This window comes from Erpetoichthys calabaricus, chromosome 1, assembly GCF_900747795.2.
Source record: "Erpetoichthys calabaricus chromosome 1, fErpCal1.3, whole genome shotgun sequence".
Classification (NCBI taxonomy): Eukaryota; Metazoa; Chordata; class Cladistia; order Polypteriformes; family Polypteridae; genus Erpetoichthys; species Erpetoichthys calabaricus.
This window is the reverse complement of record NC_041394.2, coordinates 35212517-35227639: the sequence shown is the minus strand read 5'-3', so window position 1 is coordinate 35227639 and position 15123 is coordinate 35212517. Positions and strand designations below refer to the sequence as shown.

Below are 15123 nucleotides of genomic sequence, written 5' to 3'. Positions count from 1 at the left end.
AAGTGTGTCCAGTCTAGCTTATAGAATTGGGTTTCGGTGACCAAGTGAAAATATTGGGTAGAACTGGGTCTCGGTGACATGGTGAATGTAAGACAATGCCCAGTCAGTCAGACTGATTAGACTGCGTGTCACTGACCCAGGAAATCTGATAGATTTGGGTCTGAGTTATCCAGTACGCTTAATGGATGAAATGGGGTCTCAACAGAACTGGAAATTTAAATGAAAGAGCTGATGCTTAGTGACCCTCATGAATTTAACTAAAAGAATTGGACTATAATGACTCAGTCATCCAAGCTGTTAGATTAGGGTTTTACTTACCCTGTGGATTTTAATAGGTAGTGGTCCATTTAATGTAAAGAAAAGAATTTGTTCTCCGTAATCTGGCAAGTTTATCAGGAAGATTGAATGAGAGATTGAAATCCAATTATAACAGAGAGAACTGGGCCTCAGTGACCCAGTTAATCTATTTGGTAGAACTAGGCCTTAGTGATCAAGTGACTTTGAGAGATGCAATTGGACTTCAGTGGCCCAAACTGATAAAACTGAGTGTCACTGATTCAGCCAATCTAAGTGAAAGACTGGGATTTCTTTGATCCAGTAAATTTAAGAGGTAGAATTGGACTTTAGTAACCTATTTACTCAAACTAGCAAAATTGGGCTTCGATAACCCAGTGAATTTAATAAACAGAATTGAATTTCACTGACAAAGTTAAAGTAACTGGTAAATTAGGTTGCATTGACCCAATGGATTTAATAGAATTGAGCTCCGGTGATTTGGTGTATTTCATGGATAGAATTAGTCCTTTGTAACCCAATGAATGTACATAATGGAACTGGATCTTACTGATATAATGAATGTCACCAGTAAAGTTGGTCTTCAGTTTTCTACAGACCACCTGGCCCTGCTTCTCTGGTAAATGCAACTGATCATCATGGCTTCTGTTGGCCCAGTGAAAATAATGCTTTCTATTTGTAGCTGACATGAGGAAACACCAGAAACCCAAGTGAGTCTGGAAACCTGCTTGACAAAAAAAAAAAGAGAGAAAGAAGTGTTTCTCAATCTTTATGGTGTCAAAACCCACTTTTTCCCCCATATAAGTGTCTTTGCGACCCAACATCCCTCTGTGAATTGAGCATGATCTTTGGGTCTGGAGTTGGGATTGAGTACGTTCCACTGTGACCCGCTACCAATATACAGTAAACAATAGCAACTTGTGATCTGTGTTTGATTGAGAAACGCTACTCTAAAGCAGATGCTACTTGTACATTAATTATGTGAAGCATCTGGGAACTTAAATATTTAGATGCATGGAAGACTTGGAAGGCAGTTTATGAATTGTCAGTTCCTCTCTCGTAGTGCCTGTTTTGACTCTTTGTAATGCCTCTGGTTAGCCTTATCTCTGGCTCCCAAACCCCTGGTAACACCTTTAGCATTTGCACAGCACCATCTAATAAGTATATATTGATCAGTTAATGGCACAGTGATAGAACTTGGTTTTACTAAACCAGTGAAATTAGCTGCTCGTACAGGGACTCACTAAACCAATGAAAGCTCGTACGGAAATGTTGCGTCTTTTTCTTGTGGAGAATCCAATCCATAAAACAAAATTCAGAGTTCCTGGAGAGACTTAATAGATGGAAGGTTTTCATTGCAACCAGTTGCTTAGAATGTGTCCAATTCATGCCTTTCAGGGAACTGTTTTGATTCTCTGCTTCCAATAAGAAATATATATATTTTTTTCAATTTTAAATTTTCTGCTTGATCATGTTCCTGTTCTTACACCGCCATATGCTACGGCGGGCATTGGCTAGTACTTGAATATTGATGAAGTTTTGATAAGTTTGATATCCAGATGTAGCTTGAGTTTTAGTGATTTAAGTATTTTGCTTCTATTTTATAATTATTTTGAATCATTTTGTGGTTCCTTTGGAAGTTTGTTGGGACACCCCTACTGGACTGTGGCCCCTTGGGTAAGAACCACTGTGATAGAGAACCAAGATGGCACAAGCCGGCTAGTTCTGTGACTGGGTCTTCTGCTTCAAAGAATAATCTTAACGCAAACGTGTTCAGGCCAATAGCAATCCTTTGCCATTGTGTAATGGGAAGATGTGGGAAAAACAATACCTTTCTTTTTCCCAACCGTGGTATTATTTCTATTTTATTCCAGTTTTACATCATTTCTTCACTGGAGGGTGGGGCAGACGTAATTCTGAGGTTTCCTAATATCAGAAAATAGATTAAATATAATAATATCCTTGCATTTACCGGATTACAATTCACATCATTTTCATCTCCAGACTAAATTACTAGCTTGTTGTTTACTAAAGGCACTCATATCTGACTTCTGATTAGCAAGGAAGTCACCACTTTTGTTGTTTTCTTTTTATGGTCTGCATATACAGTAGGTGTGAATGAACTCTTGACTGTAACAAATAAATCAGGCAGTACAGTATAGCCTAATGAGTATTGTGAACTGTAAACCATGAGATACCCCTCATAGTCTCCTGCATTGATTGTCAGCGCGACCCAGATCAAGTGTAATAACCTGCCTGTGTTCATGCCGCAGAAAAAAAACCTAAGCATTTGTACAATGAATATGTGATTTACAAGTTGCTTTTGATGAAAGCATTACCTGAGGAGTCCTTCAATTTGTTCTTCTGAATATGTTTATCCCAAAACAAGCTAACCTAGTGATAACACTGGACCAATTTGGAGTTGTCAAGATAACCCAATGTGAAAGCTTGTCATTTACAGCATAGGAAATTACACTTACTAGAAAAAAAAGTGAGGAGGATGAAGAATTAGTATTGGCATCGCTGATTAGGTTCCCAGAAGTGGCGTAGAGTGGCATGTAGTGGAAAGGAAAACATGATGTTCTGTTTTGGTCCAGGGGCTTTGCTCTCCGTCTTGCCTGAACGTATCTGGATGAGATATTGGGACAGCTTAACTATTAGCTAAACAAACAAGCCTGGTGGAGTGAATGTTCTCCTGTAGTTTGTCAGATTTATTATGTTGTTATTTGTGGTAGAGCTGTCTTTTTGGATGTATTCACATAAAATACAAAAGCACTATTGTCTTTTTGCCTGTCTGAATGAAACAATTTGGCTCTCGGTAGACTGATTTCATTGCACTTTGGTAGGCTTAGTCATCAAGGAAATTTGTATAGGAAAGTTTAGTTTTGTTAAAGAAATACTTCATCCAACAATACATTTTTTATATGTTACTTAGCCTGTGAATTTTGTAGTGGTTGTTAAGAAAAATGTTTAACCTTGATGCGTTTGTGGAGAAAGGACATCACAAAATATCTGATAAAACAAGACCCAATGGTGACAATGGCAAACAGTATGAAAAATGTCCAGGAAAGAATCTTGTGTCACATAATCCACATGTGAAGTCATTCAGTCATATACTCACATGTGCAAAACACAAGTATTTTTTTTGCTAAGATATTGTTGAATAAATAACCCTGGAAGATGAAAGTAGTCCTCAGAGTGGAAGCCGTTTCACATGTGGCCACCCTTTTGAATTGAAGACAGGGGTCTTCACCACTTAATTGGGGTTTGGGGGAATGAGGGTCGTCAATTCTAAAGAATAACCCTTGTGAAGGGGCTTCACAAGGGTTATTTATTTAATAGCACATTTGCAAAGATATGTGTGTTTTGCACATTTTGAGCATACTTGACGTGTTGATTATGCAACATAAGTAACGTGACATTTTTCAAGGATGTTGTTGATAATGCTTATAGTGCTTATGCATTGGTCACCATTGGGACCCATTTTATCAGAAACTGTTGTGTCCTTTCTCAACGAAAACTTGAGAATTTTTCTTAGCCACTGGTACAAACTTCATGAAGTACGTAGCATTAGAAAATGTATATTATTTTTGGGTGGAGTGTTCCTTTAAGCTGTCTCAAAAAAAAAACAAACTCCACTTTAAAAAGTGCTGGCAAATTTTCAAAATTGTTCATTGTAAAAAACAGAATTTATTCTGTATGGTCTCATTTCTTATCTTTTAAATTTACCTTGAGTAGTGGTTATTGCAATTTCCATCTTTTCCTCTTTTGTGTACTGATAGCCACTATTAGCTGCATAGCAGATCCCTAATACAAGAAACTGAAATGGCAGAAAAGTCACATGTGTGGGCAAACTTCAAAGTTGATGCTGACTCCTTACTATTTTCAAACATTTAATGTTTAAGAAATATGCACTATAATTAGTCATAGACTTGCCACACCTAACTATAACAAATTAATCAATTGATCACTCAAGCCGAATTCTGGTGTCTCAAAGAGCTGTTTTAGCGACCACAACGCTATCTACATGGTATTGCTAAATTTTATTAAAAAGCAAGGCTATAATGTACTTTTCTAAAACATTGAATTACATTTCTAGCATTGATACATAAATATTTAACAAATGAAAATGTGACACGAATCTGTTTGATGAAGTAAATAAAAAATATTTCAGAACTGTGCCAGTGTTCATTACGGTTAACCTAATAAGTTTGTTTTCTTTGTGCCCGAATCAGGAGATGATCTCTTACTTTGTTTCAGCCTGCAGTGAGCTTGTTGGCAATTCACACAGCAAGCTATCAAGCAAACCAAAAATTAACAATGTGCACCCTGTGGATGGGCTGTGGACGTCCTTCATTGGGCAGAAAGAATTTCTCCCTGGGAGAAGTTGCCAAGAGTTTTAATCACTGTGTGATTATTTTTTTAATTTTTTGTATTTAATCTCCAGTAGTGCACCATAATGAACATAACCTGTTTAGTTCATCTCAACACACGTCTACTGTCTTTACTCCAGTAAACAACTGTTAGTAAAGTTAATTTTGGAATGTTTGATAACATTTAGTACTTGGTGTCAAAGCTAACATGCCTCCAGTGTCCATATTGTGCTTGAAGAATGATTGCGTTGACTGGTTTCCCCACCTGGTTAGGGGGTTTGGTATGAGTGGTAATGGCGCAGGGTGCTGTTATTCATTTTTTTCCACCTCTGTATGTGGTTTGATCAATCTGATCACAAGACAATTTATATGTTATTATCAGAACATGAAAGAGCCAGAGGCCCTGAGCCTAAATCAGGTGCTGGCCTTACTCCCATTGATTAGTACGTTTGTGAGCTGTTTTACAGTAATCCCTCACTTATCGCGGGAGATAGGTTCCAAGGCCGACCGCGATAACTGAATTTCCGTGAAGTAGGGACACCATATTTATTTAATTATTTAACGTGTATTTGGACGTTTTTAAACCCTCCCTGTATTGTTTACAACCCACCCTTTACTCTATTAATAACAGGGACAACTGCTAAGCAATATGAAATCGGTAGATAAGTTTACACTTACTGTATAGTGAAGTACATGTAGCAGCTTGTAGGCGGTCATGACGTCGTCGACCTTGTTGCAAAGATTCCTAAAGTAGATTCCATCCAGACTACTGCCTTATCATGTCCACTTGCAACTCGTTTTGCGCCCTGGTTAAAGGACACTGCGGCCGTAGATCTTATATGCTTTTCCCCCTTTTTAAATAAAAAGAATCGTGGACTCATTGATGCTGTAATGGTGTAGCTGTTCCCTTCCTTCAACATATCCAAAACGTTTACCTTTTCTGCAATCATTTGCATCTTCTGTTGGCGCTTGGACACGGCCCCTGCTTGCATCTTCTGTTGGCGCTTGGACACGGCCCCTGCATCAGTAACACGTTAATGCTGAATGAGTGAGATGAGACTTCCTGGTTAATGCAACACTCCATCGCTGAGCCAATCAGCAGCACACAGGAACTTAACTGCGTGCTCTGATTGGGTAGCTTCTCAGCCATCCGCCAATAGCATCTCTTGTATGAAATCAACTGGGCAAACCAACTGAAATAGCAAGTACCAGAAGTAAAAAGACGCATTGTCCGCAGAAACCCGCAAAGCAGCGAAAAATCCGCGTTATATATTTAGATATGCTTACATATAAAATCTGCGAAGTCGTGAATCCGCGAAAAGTGAACCGCGAAGTAGCGAGGGATTACTGTATATCAATTGTGTTGCATTCATTGGATCACTCTTAATAATACTGTGTCTTTAATGGCACTTTGTGGTTTTTTACTGGGTTGTGTGGTTCCTCATAGAGCCACTGATGGGCAAAGAAACTTTTTTTTTTTTTTTTTTGGTGTGATCAACTTTTTATTAAGTAAAGACTTAATTAACAGAATATATCAATAAATGGACATGGCATACAAAGTAACCCAAAGGCCTGAAAAAAAAATATCAAGGAATTACAAGCTGACATTTACACAATTGAGCCACAGCAGACCAGGATTCAATTACATTACTGAAAGCACCATTAATCCATTTTGCAGTCAGCTTCAGATGTATTAAATTATAGAAGGAGGACTGCCAGTTGTTGGCAGTGACATTTTCAGGTGTCTTCCAGTGGGAAGCAATAATTAGTTTAGCTGTCAGGGTACCCACACAGAATAACCTGTGTTTAGATAGATCGATAGATAGATAGATAGATACTTTATTAATCCCCAAGGGGAAATTCACATACTCCAGCAGCAGCATACTAATAAAAACACAGTGCAAGTTGAAAAGTGCAAGGTGGAGAGTGCGAGGCAGGTATAACAGTCAATAACATTGTATAATGTTACCATTTACCCCCAATGGAATTGAAGATTCGCATAGTGTGGGGGAGGAACGATCTCCTTAGTCTGTCAGTGGAGCAGGACAGTGACAGCAGTCTGTCACTGAAGCTGCTCCTCTGTCTGGAGATGATACTGTTCAGTGGATGCAGTGGATTCTCCATGATTGACAGGAGCCTGCTCAGTGCCCGTCGCTCTGCCTCGGATGTCAAACTGTCCAGCTCCGTGCCTACAATAGAGCCTGCCTTCCTCACCAGTTTGTCCAGGCGTGAGGCGTCCCTCTTCTTTATGCTGCCTCCCCAGCACACCACCGCGTAGAAGAGTTTGCTCACCACAACCGTTTGATAGAACATCTGCAGCATCTTAGACAGTTTGAGTGGAAGCCTAGAAAAGTCTAAAAGAAGAAACATTTGATGTAACAGAGGAAGACATTAGGTGACATATGCAAAAGGAAAAGACAGAGGGACAGTGCCAGAGCATGTGTAGAAAAGTGCCAGGTAAACCAAGGGAACATAATTGACAGAGAGGATCAGCAATGAGACCCATCAGAAGCCACTTATGGAGAGTTGGATCGAGTCTTTCCAGAGCTACACCTTACATTGGAGAGAACAGTGTTCCATGAAGGGGGGTGAAGGGAGAGGAGAATTTTCTCTCGACCAAAGAAAAATCAAGGGCAGAGATTTATAAGATGCTTTGCAAAGTGAACAACAGAGGGTAGAGGCAGCTTGTTTTTGGGAGAGAAAGAACAATGAGTGATTTGGTAGTGGGGCAGTCAGGGAAATCCCTCATGTTCTGAGCACTGATCAGAGTTGAAGGTAGAAAAAGAAACTGGAACCAGGGAGATTAAAATGTGCTTGTCAAGACTAGAAAGAACCCTTTAATTCTGAGAAGAGTTCTTTGCATATAATGATGTATTTTTGCGCTTTGAAAAACTTCCTAATATGTAGAACAAAACTTACATTTTGAATGTATCGTAGGCTACCTAGCAGAACAAAACAGATTAGGAAAACCAGGACTTAGCATATGTTATATATGTATTGTGATAGGGGCGCTCTCGCTCCCTTGAACCCTCGGACAATACATCAGACACCGGATAAATGTCCAAATTATGAATTTATTTGAATAATACAGTACACAAAGCATCCTCCTCTCCACAATACTCCTATAAATCACCAATACAACAACAACAACAACAACAACATTTATTTATATAGCACATTTTCATACAAAAAGTAGCTCAAAGTGCTTTACATAATGAAGAAAAGAAGAATAAAAGACAAATAAGAAATTAAAATAAGACAACCTTAGTTAACATAAAAAGGAGTAAGGTCCGATGGCCAGGGTGGACAGAAAAAAACAAAAAAAAAACTCCAGAAGGCTGGAGAAAAAAAATAAAATCTGTAGGGGTTCCAGGCCACGAGACCGCCCAGTCCCCTTTGGGCATTCTACCTAACATAAATGAAATAGTCCTCTTTGTAGTTAGTTAGTTGTAGTACACAATACACAGCCCTCCACTCTCCCAGACACGTTGCCACCCTTCCACCCAGCTCAGCTCAACCCTGGGATCTCCCACAGTCCTTTTTATAGTCCATGTCCCGGAAGTGCTTCTGAACCCTAGTCCATGTGACTTCCTAGTACTTCCGGGTCAGATCAAAACTCTTTTCTTTTTTTCGTCCCGGAAGTACATCATTTCCTTTGTCGCTGTGACCAAGACGTACTTCCGGGTTATAGGGCAAATACACGTCCTTGTGCCTCCCTGCAGCGACTCCTGGCGGCCCCCATGGTAGCCAGCAGGGCTGTGCATAAAAACTCCATTGTCCATAATTCCCTGCTGGTATTTGGGGCACCTCCATGCTGCAAGGAGGGCTCCATCTGGCAGCCTGGAGGTATTGGCTGGGATGAATGGTTGGCCATATCTAACAGTATGTAGCAAGAATCCTTTTAAAATCGGGACCCAATGGTATTTTACAAATCTTTTATCTATTTATAATTATGTATAAAGCCGGTTACGGATCTGAATGGGCCTTCTTTCTGGACCCATCTCGTGCATGGGTCTTTTTGGAAACAAAAATGGTTTTCCAATGGCATTGCTCTGAAGGACCACTCTGGTACCTTTTTGTTTTTAAGAGTGTATGTGTGCATTATATTTTTATCCAGAGATTTCCTAATTACTGGATGCAGTGGCATTCACAGCACATACAAATTTAATCCATAAACTAGGGCTGCACAATTAATTGTTTATTACGGTTACGACTGCCTTGATATACTAATTGCGGAAAGTGACAATTACTGCATTAGTCTTCCAATCTCTTGTAATTGAGCTTACCAAGCTATAAACGGCTCTAAACAGCAAATAAGTGTTGTAAAGAAGCACAGACACATTCACTAAGTGTGAGTGTGCTGGCGAATAAGTAGAACTCAAATCTTAGGACTTACTGCATGCTAAATGCTGAACACATTTTTTGATTCCAAATAATATCTTTTAAAAAGTGTGCACATATTTCCTTTCTGTTTGCAGCAGCTTCCAGAAAAATTAAGGAGTATAAGTAAGTAATGCTGAACCTAAATGTTTATGTACCAAAATGAAGAGAATTTTATTTTGTTTTCAAAAATGTACTTCACAAGCATTTATATAGTCTTTTAAAATTCACTACGTCGTCTAATATGAACAGTTCATAAAAGCAATACAAGCAGCACCAAGCTCCAGTAATGTTAGGCCCATGACACAGTTACCATTACCTGTTTCTGCTATGACACGTCTGTATCCAGCAGGCTTTTGAAATGGGTCATCCTGCTTCATTTCCGAAAAGGCAAATCTCTGACTAAAACTGTGCACGACGAAGGTTTTAAAATATGTTCAACATTCAGGGTAAGAGAAGTCATCCACTCCTGCAATTATTCATCTGAAGTTGTGTTGCTTTTAGTTTATTCTAATTATCGGACAAAAATCATAACTGATCTGAGACTAGTAGCACTTCATGCAACTACGACTGATTTGTGGTTGAGCAGAATTATGGAAGCATGCCTGAACATAACGATTCATGACACTGAGGATGAAGAAATGCTGGAAAGCAACACTGCATCTTTAAATGACTGCACCTTTCATTACAATGCTTCCCACAAGAATGGGGACACAACTGCTCAAGGACTGAGTCGGGTAGCAACATTTAACAATGTCTTAATATCTAAATACTTCTCGAGTTTGCAATACATTCACATTGTTACCTTTAAGGAGTTTATTTACATGTACAATAAAACTATCAGATAATATTTACATTATAGTGTTAATCTTACTTTTCTGCCATTTTAAGATTCTATTATCTGCTTTGATTTTACACATGTAACATTTGTTTATTTAATACAGCTGAGCCCCAATTTACATTTCCATGTTTAACGTTTTCATGCATTTTCAATGGCGAGTGGTGGTAATGGCTGGTTTTTTAGAAGTAATATTTATTTTGGAAAAAAAAAAAAAAAAAAAAAAATGAAGAATATGTGTTAAATTTTATTTTAGCAATATTTGTATTTCAGTAATTTACTGTATTTAATGTATTAAAAAAGTGACACAAATTTTATCTTAAGTGTGCTATATTCTTTACTGTAAAAAATAAAGAAACATTATTAAGCACTGCATTTAAAATTTTTCAACTAATCTAACATTTAATAATTTTACATCAACAATTTTTAAGTGGCTCCTTGCGAAGGGGGGGGGGGGGGATTTAACTATACAATGTATAAACAGAACACAGTACTGTATATGTAAGTTTGCAAGATAAGGTGTGTATTTCATTGTACTGTTATTTGAAATTAATAATCACAATTATAATGTTACCAGTAGCGGCACATTGCATGTGCAGTGAATACACTTGACTTGAGCATTCCTAGTTCCTCTTTCTCTGTACATTTAGCATTCGTTTGCTCAGAGGTTGATGCGCTTGCTGCTCCCTAAGCAGCTCTTATCTTCTTCTGTTGGCATCTTTTTGCATTAAAACTGATTAAGTCAGTGTCTGTGTTGTAATTACTTAGTACATTTTCCTTAATTTTTCACTTAAGCTGGCACTTAAGTCTTCAATCTGCCTCAAGAATGATTTAAGATATGAAGAGGTATGGGAGGTGACGCCAAAGGTGGTAGGGATGAGAACGGCACCCATACGCATGTGCCGCACGGCCGCCCTGCTGGTTGCTGCCGAGAGTTGATTCTACAATAAAATAAAAATTAAAAAGAGGAATAACCTTGGAGGTCAATCATCACCCTGAAAGCGGATAGCAGACATCATGTAGTATATGTGTACCAGATTTCAGGTCAATAGTTCAAATGGTTTGCAAGCTACAGGTTATTTAAAATCCTGGACAGACAAATGAACAGCCACGGTAGCGTATTATATATAAAGAAAGGCAATAATAATCAATTTTAAATTTTGTTATAATTGTGTTGCTGAACCACTCCAGGGTACCCTTGATACTGTGCTAAGTCTACCGTTTTCAAAGGGTCGGAGTCCAGTTGTTTAGTTCTGCACCATTGTGCTGCGTTCACATCTATCTTAACAAACAGGATTATGAGGGGAATTGCTCCATAGTTTTAAAAAAAAAAAAATGCTCCAAATTAGCTAGGTGTATACCGTGACCCTCATCCAGAAAAGTGTGTAAAAAATGAATAAAGAAACATTATTAAGCACTGCATTTAAAATTTTTCAATTAATCCAACATTTAATAATTCCACATTAACAATTTTTAGATGGCTTCTTGCAAGGGGGGGTTCTATTATATACAATGTCTAAACAGAATACAGTATATGCAGTTTGCAAGACAAGGTGAATATTTCATTGTACTGTTAATTGAAATTAATAATCGCAATTGTAATGTCAAAGTCAATAATAATGAACTATAAATTTTGTTATAATTGTGCATGTAATCCACTCCAGGGTACCCTTGATACTGCGCCAAGACTACTATTTTCCAAGGGTTGGAGTCCAGTTGTTTAGTTCAGCACCATTGTGCTGCATTCACATCTATCTTAACAAACAGGATCATGAGGGGAATTGCTCCATAGTTTAAAAAAAATGCTGCAAATGAATTAGGTGTATACTGCGACCCTCATCCAGAAAAGCGTGTTGGGAGGATGAGTTGCAATGAGAAGATCCGTGGTGTAAAGACATATTTAGTCTCTGAGTGCATCTCACCATTATGCCATTTTCTAACTTGTTTATTTATTGATGTTAACAAGTCTGTTATGGCATTGATATAAAAATCGTACTTTAGCTTTCCTTATAAAGATCAGTATTACACACATACACATCTTGGCTTCTGCCGGACAGAAGTTAACATTCACTTAAGAACAGTAGTTTAGATGTTCTTCCTGCTTGATTCTTCATATCTCTTTGCCTTCCCAGTAGTTTCTAAATATGTACTTTATTACAGTTTTTTTTCTGTGCACTATTAAGTCAGTGATAGTGATAGTCAGGGTGTCTGAAAATATTTGCAGGCCACATCAGAGGTCTTTTTGTTATGTATTGATTGTATGAAATTTTATTTTCTTCAAATAAAATAAAGTTGAATCTATACAACATATGTCTTTGTAGTCAAACTAGGGAAAAAATAATAAATGTATTAAAAAAATAAGAAAGTTAAAAGAAAAGAAAGCAGAAACAAAAAGATTCAAAACCTAAGAATTATGAATTCAACCCCTAGCTGAGAGAAAGAGAGGAGAGCCAAGAGCATGGGTGAAAATATTTAGAAAGAAAAGAAGGGAAAATACCCCCCACCAATATAAATGCTTATCCTTAAATTGCATGAATTAAACCTTGCCATATTTTTAAAAAATTTCGAACTACTAAGATCTACTAAGCAAGAATCGTTTCCTGTTTCAAATAGTATAGAACATCAGTTACCTACTGACTTATAAAAAGTGAGTTGGAACATCAGAGGTCTGAATGTAATTAAAGTGCACTTTATAGTTGTACCTTGTGCAGGTGGGCTGGAGGGGATTACCGCCTCTCTGTAAATGAGGGGACCCATGGATTCCTGCTGTCAGTGATTTGGGAGCTAAAAATATGAGACTGTGATGGTATGCAACTAGAGGGTCCTTCTCTGATTGCAGAAACGATGAGTGTGAAGTCCTGATGTCAACGATTAGTCATACAGGTGTGTTTTAGTGCTCAGATTGTAAGGTTCTAGTCTGAACCAAGTGTGGTATCTTAGTGAATGCAAGTGCAGAAACTGAAAGAACATGTTTTACCTTTGGCTTTTCATAGCGTTGAGTGCTATCCGAGATCACAGTAGAGGATTGAGTGGGTGTTCCGGTATTGATGACTAGATTAGTTGGAGAGGTGAGGGCATTGGTTCATATTTGTGACAATAGGTTGTGTTAGCGTGTCTGCTGCTCCCAAAGTGGAGTGCAGCTCAGTGAGGGCACATGGGTATATATGTTTGCTAGTGTAGGAGTAGACATTTATGTAGCTTTGGTGGAACTCTGGTTTGGGCTTATTACATATATTTTGGACATAAAGATGCATGTTGCTAAGAGTTTAGGTTTCTGAAGTTTGAAGTTAGGTGGGCGTAAAGTGTATGTCGCAACAGCAGTAAGGATGGATATCTGGTGTACACAATGTGTTTTATAATGGAGGAGCAAAGAGTGTGGGTTCCTGTTGCTGGCATCTAGCATGGCATAGTGTCTGCATTTATGACTTTAAATGGTGTGGGTTTGAAAATCTGTTGTCCAGAATGTGTGGTCCTGATGTTTCCAATTAAGACTGTCATGGTGGTGTGGTCATAGTGTAAATCATGCGGGAATTTTCGGTGAAGTGCTGATTTTGAGGTTGAGTGTGAAGTCAGGGGCTTCCACAGTTTTGACTGTGGGCATTGGCTTGTAGAGAGCTAAAAAGTATGAAGTCTTCATTTTAGTAACCTGAGGTTGGATTTAAGGTTTATAACATTTGGATTCAGAGTGTGGATTCCTGGTATTGTAGATGTTCTTTGTGACCTGGGGTGCCCATATCATGGAGTTTTGGCATTTGTGACTCTGAGGTTGAAGGGATAGTGTCTGTGAATGGAAAATAAGAAAGAGAGTGTGGTGTTTGCATATGTGCTACCCACATTGTGTGTTCCGGCTGGTAGTGACCGAAGAGGCTTAGTCTGGAGTCTGCAGCTTGTGTTCAGGCCAGCCTGAGGATCATTATACTATGCTGCAACAGCAGTGTAGAGTTTGGAATTATTTCCTGTCCCTCCTTCCTACACCCCCTGTAACTCTGTGACCCGCTGAGATGTTAAAGTGCCATCTGCTACTTGGAATAAAATGCAGTGGATTAGCTCTGCATGTGGGGATGTATATTGGCAAGCAGCTGAGTTGTGTGTACACCATCACTAAAGAGGCTTTTTTTGCCTAATATTGCAGTTTGTCCTTCTTCGGTTTTATTATTTGCATTTCTGTGCTTGCTATTTCTGTCCTTCAGTTACATTTTTGAAAAGTAAACAACATTGCGTCTCCAGGAGCTCGTCCCGTTCGCTGCATTCTACCTGATTCCTGGCTACTACACTACTTAGTAAGCAGTCAGAAATCAACAAACTATAGAACCAAGCATTTTCTTTTTCCCCTGGGAAGGTCTCTGATTTCATCCATAGTTTACACATTGCCTTTCTGCATACGCATGGACAAGTGGATGCAGACTCAGCATTTTTGAACTCCTTCATTGGAGAAGCTTTAAGTAAGTAAGGATGGAGTTGGGATGCTAGGGGAGCTCTCAACCTTGTCTGCTGCACTCTTCCCTGCAGGATATTTTTTTCCTTTTTGTACCAAAGCTGATCTGAGCATAATCTTCTGATGACCTTGGTCCTGACAGAGGTGATGGGCTGAGAGCAAGGCTGATCCGATCAGCTCAGTGCCTCGGAGCTTAATCTTTGCCCTCTGGGAGCCAGGTGAGAGTCAGATTGTCCCTCTGCACTGGAACTGGACACTTGGTCTTGCTGTCTGAATCAGAGGTTTATGATGTGCTGCTGTGACAGTTAAGTGCACCAATATGTGGCCCCATCCTTCACATTTCCTTTTAGGATCATAGACTGGCAATCACTTGCGGACCCTTTCTGCGAAAGAAACAGGAAGGGGTACTAGGTGAAGTGCTATTTTAAGTGGTGTGTATAACTGTTTGTATCTGTTTTCAGGTAAATCTCATCTGGCAATTGTGCAGAAGGTGAACAATGAAGGAGAAGGTGACCCTTTTTATGAGGTGCTGGGGTTGGTCACGCTGGAAGATGTCATTGAGGAGATCATAAAGTCAGAGATCCTTGATGAATCTGACCTTTACAGTGAGTGTTCATGTGTTCCTTTTTTATTTACACTTCCTTTCTCATTTTGGATACTGTTCTATCAAAGATCCTTACCTAAGTAGCCCTCATTTCTATGTTTTTGCTTAGTATGAATGTCTTGTCTTATGTATAGAGGAGAATCAAAAGAGAATGTAAAGGATTGGGAACCAATCAGGTACACCTTTTAATGAACCTGGA

At 38.8% G+C, this 15123-nt stretch overlaps 1 protein-coding gene across 2 annotated transcripts in view; it reads left to right on the top strand.

Moving 5' to 3' along the window:
- Positions 1-15123, top strand: part of LOC114648552 (metal transporter CNNM4-like) — a 125088-nt gene that overhangs the window by 8487 nt on the left and 101478 nt on the right. For both annotated transcript variants that reach the window (XM_051936294.1, XM_028797647.2), the window contains exon 2: positions 14782-14925. In XM_051936294.1, the coding sequence (XP_051792254.1) occupies positions 14782-14925 (144 nt within the window). The remainder of the gene's footprint in view (positions 1-14781; positions 14926-15123) is intronic.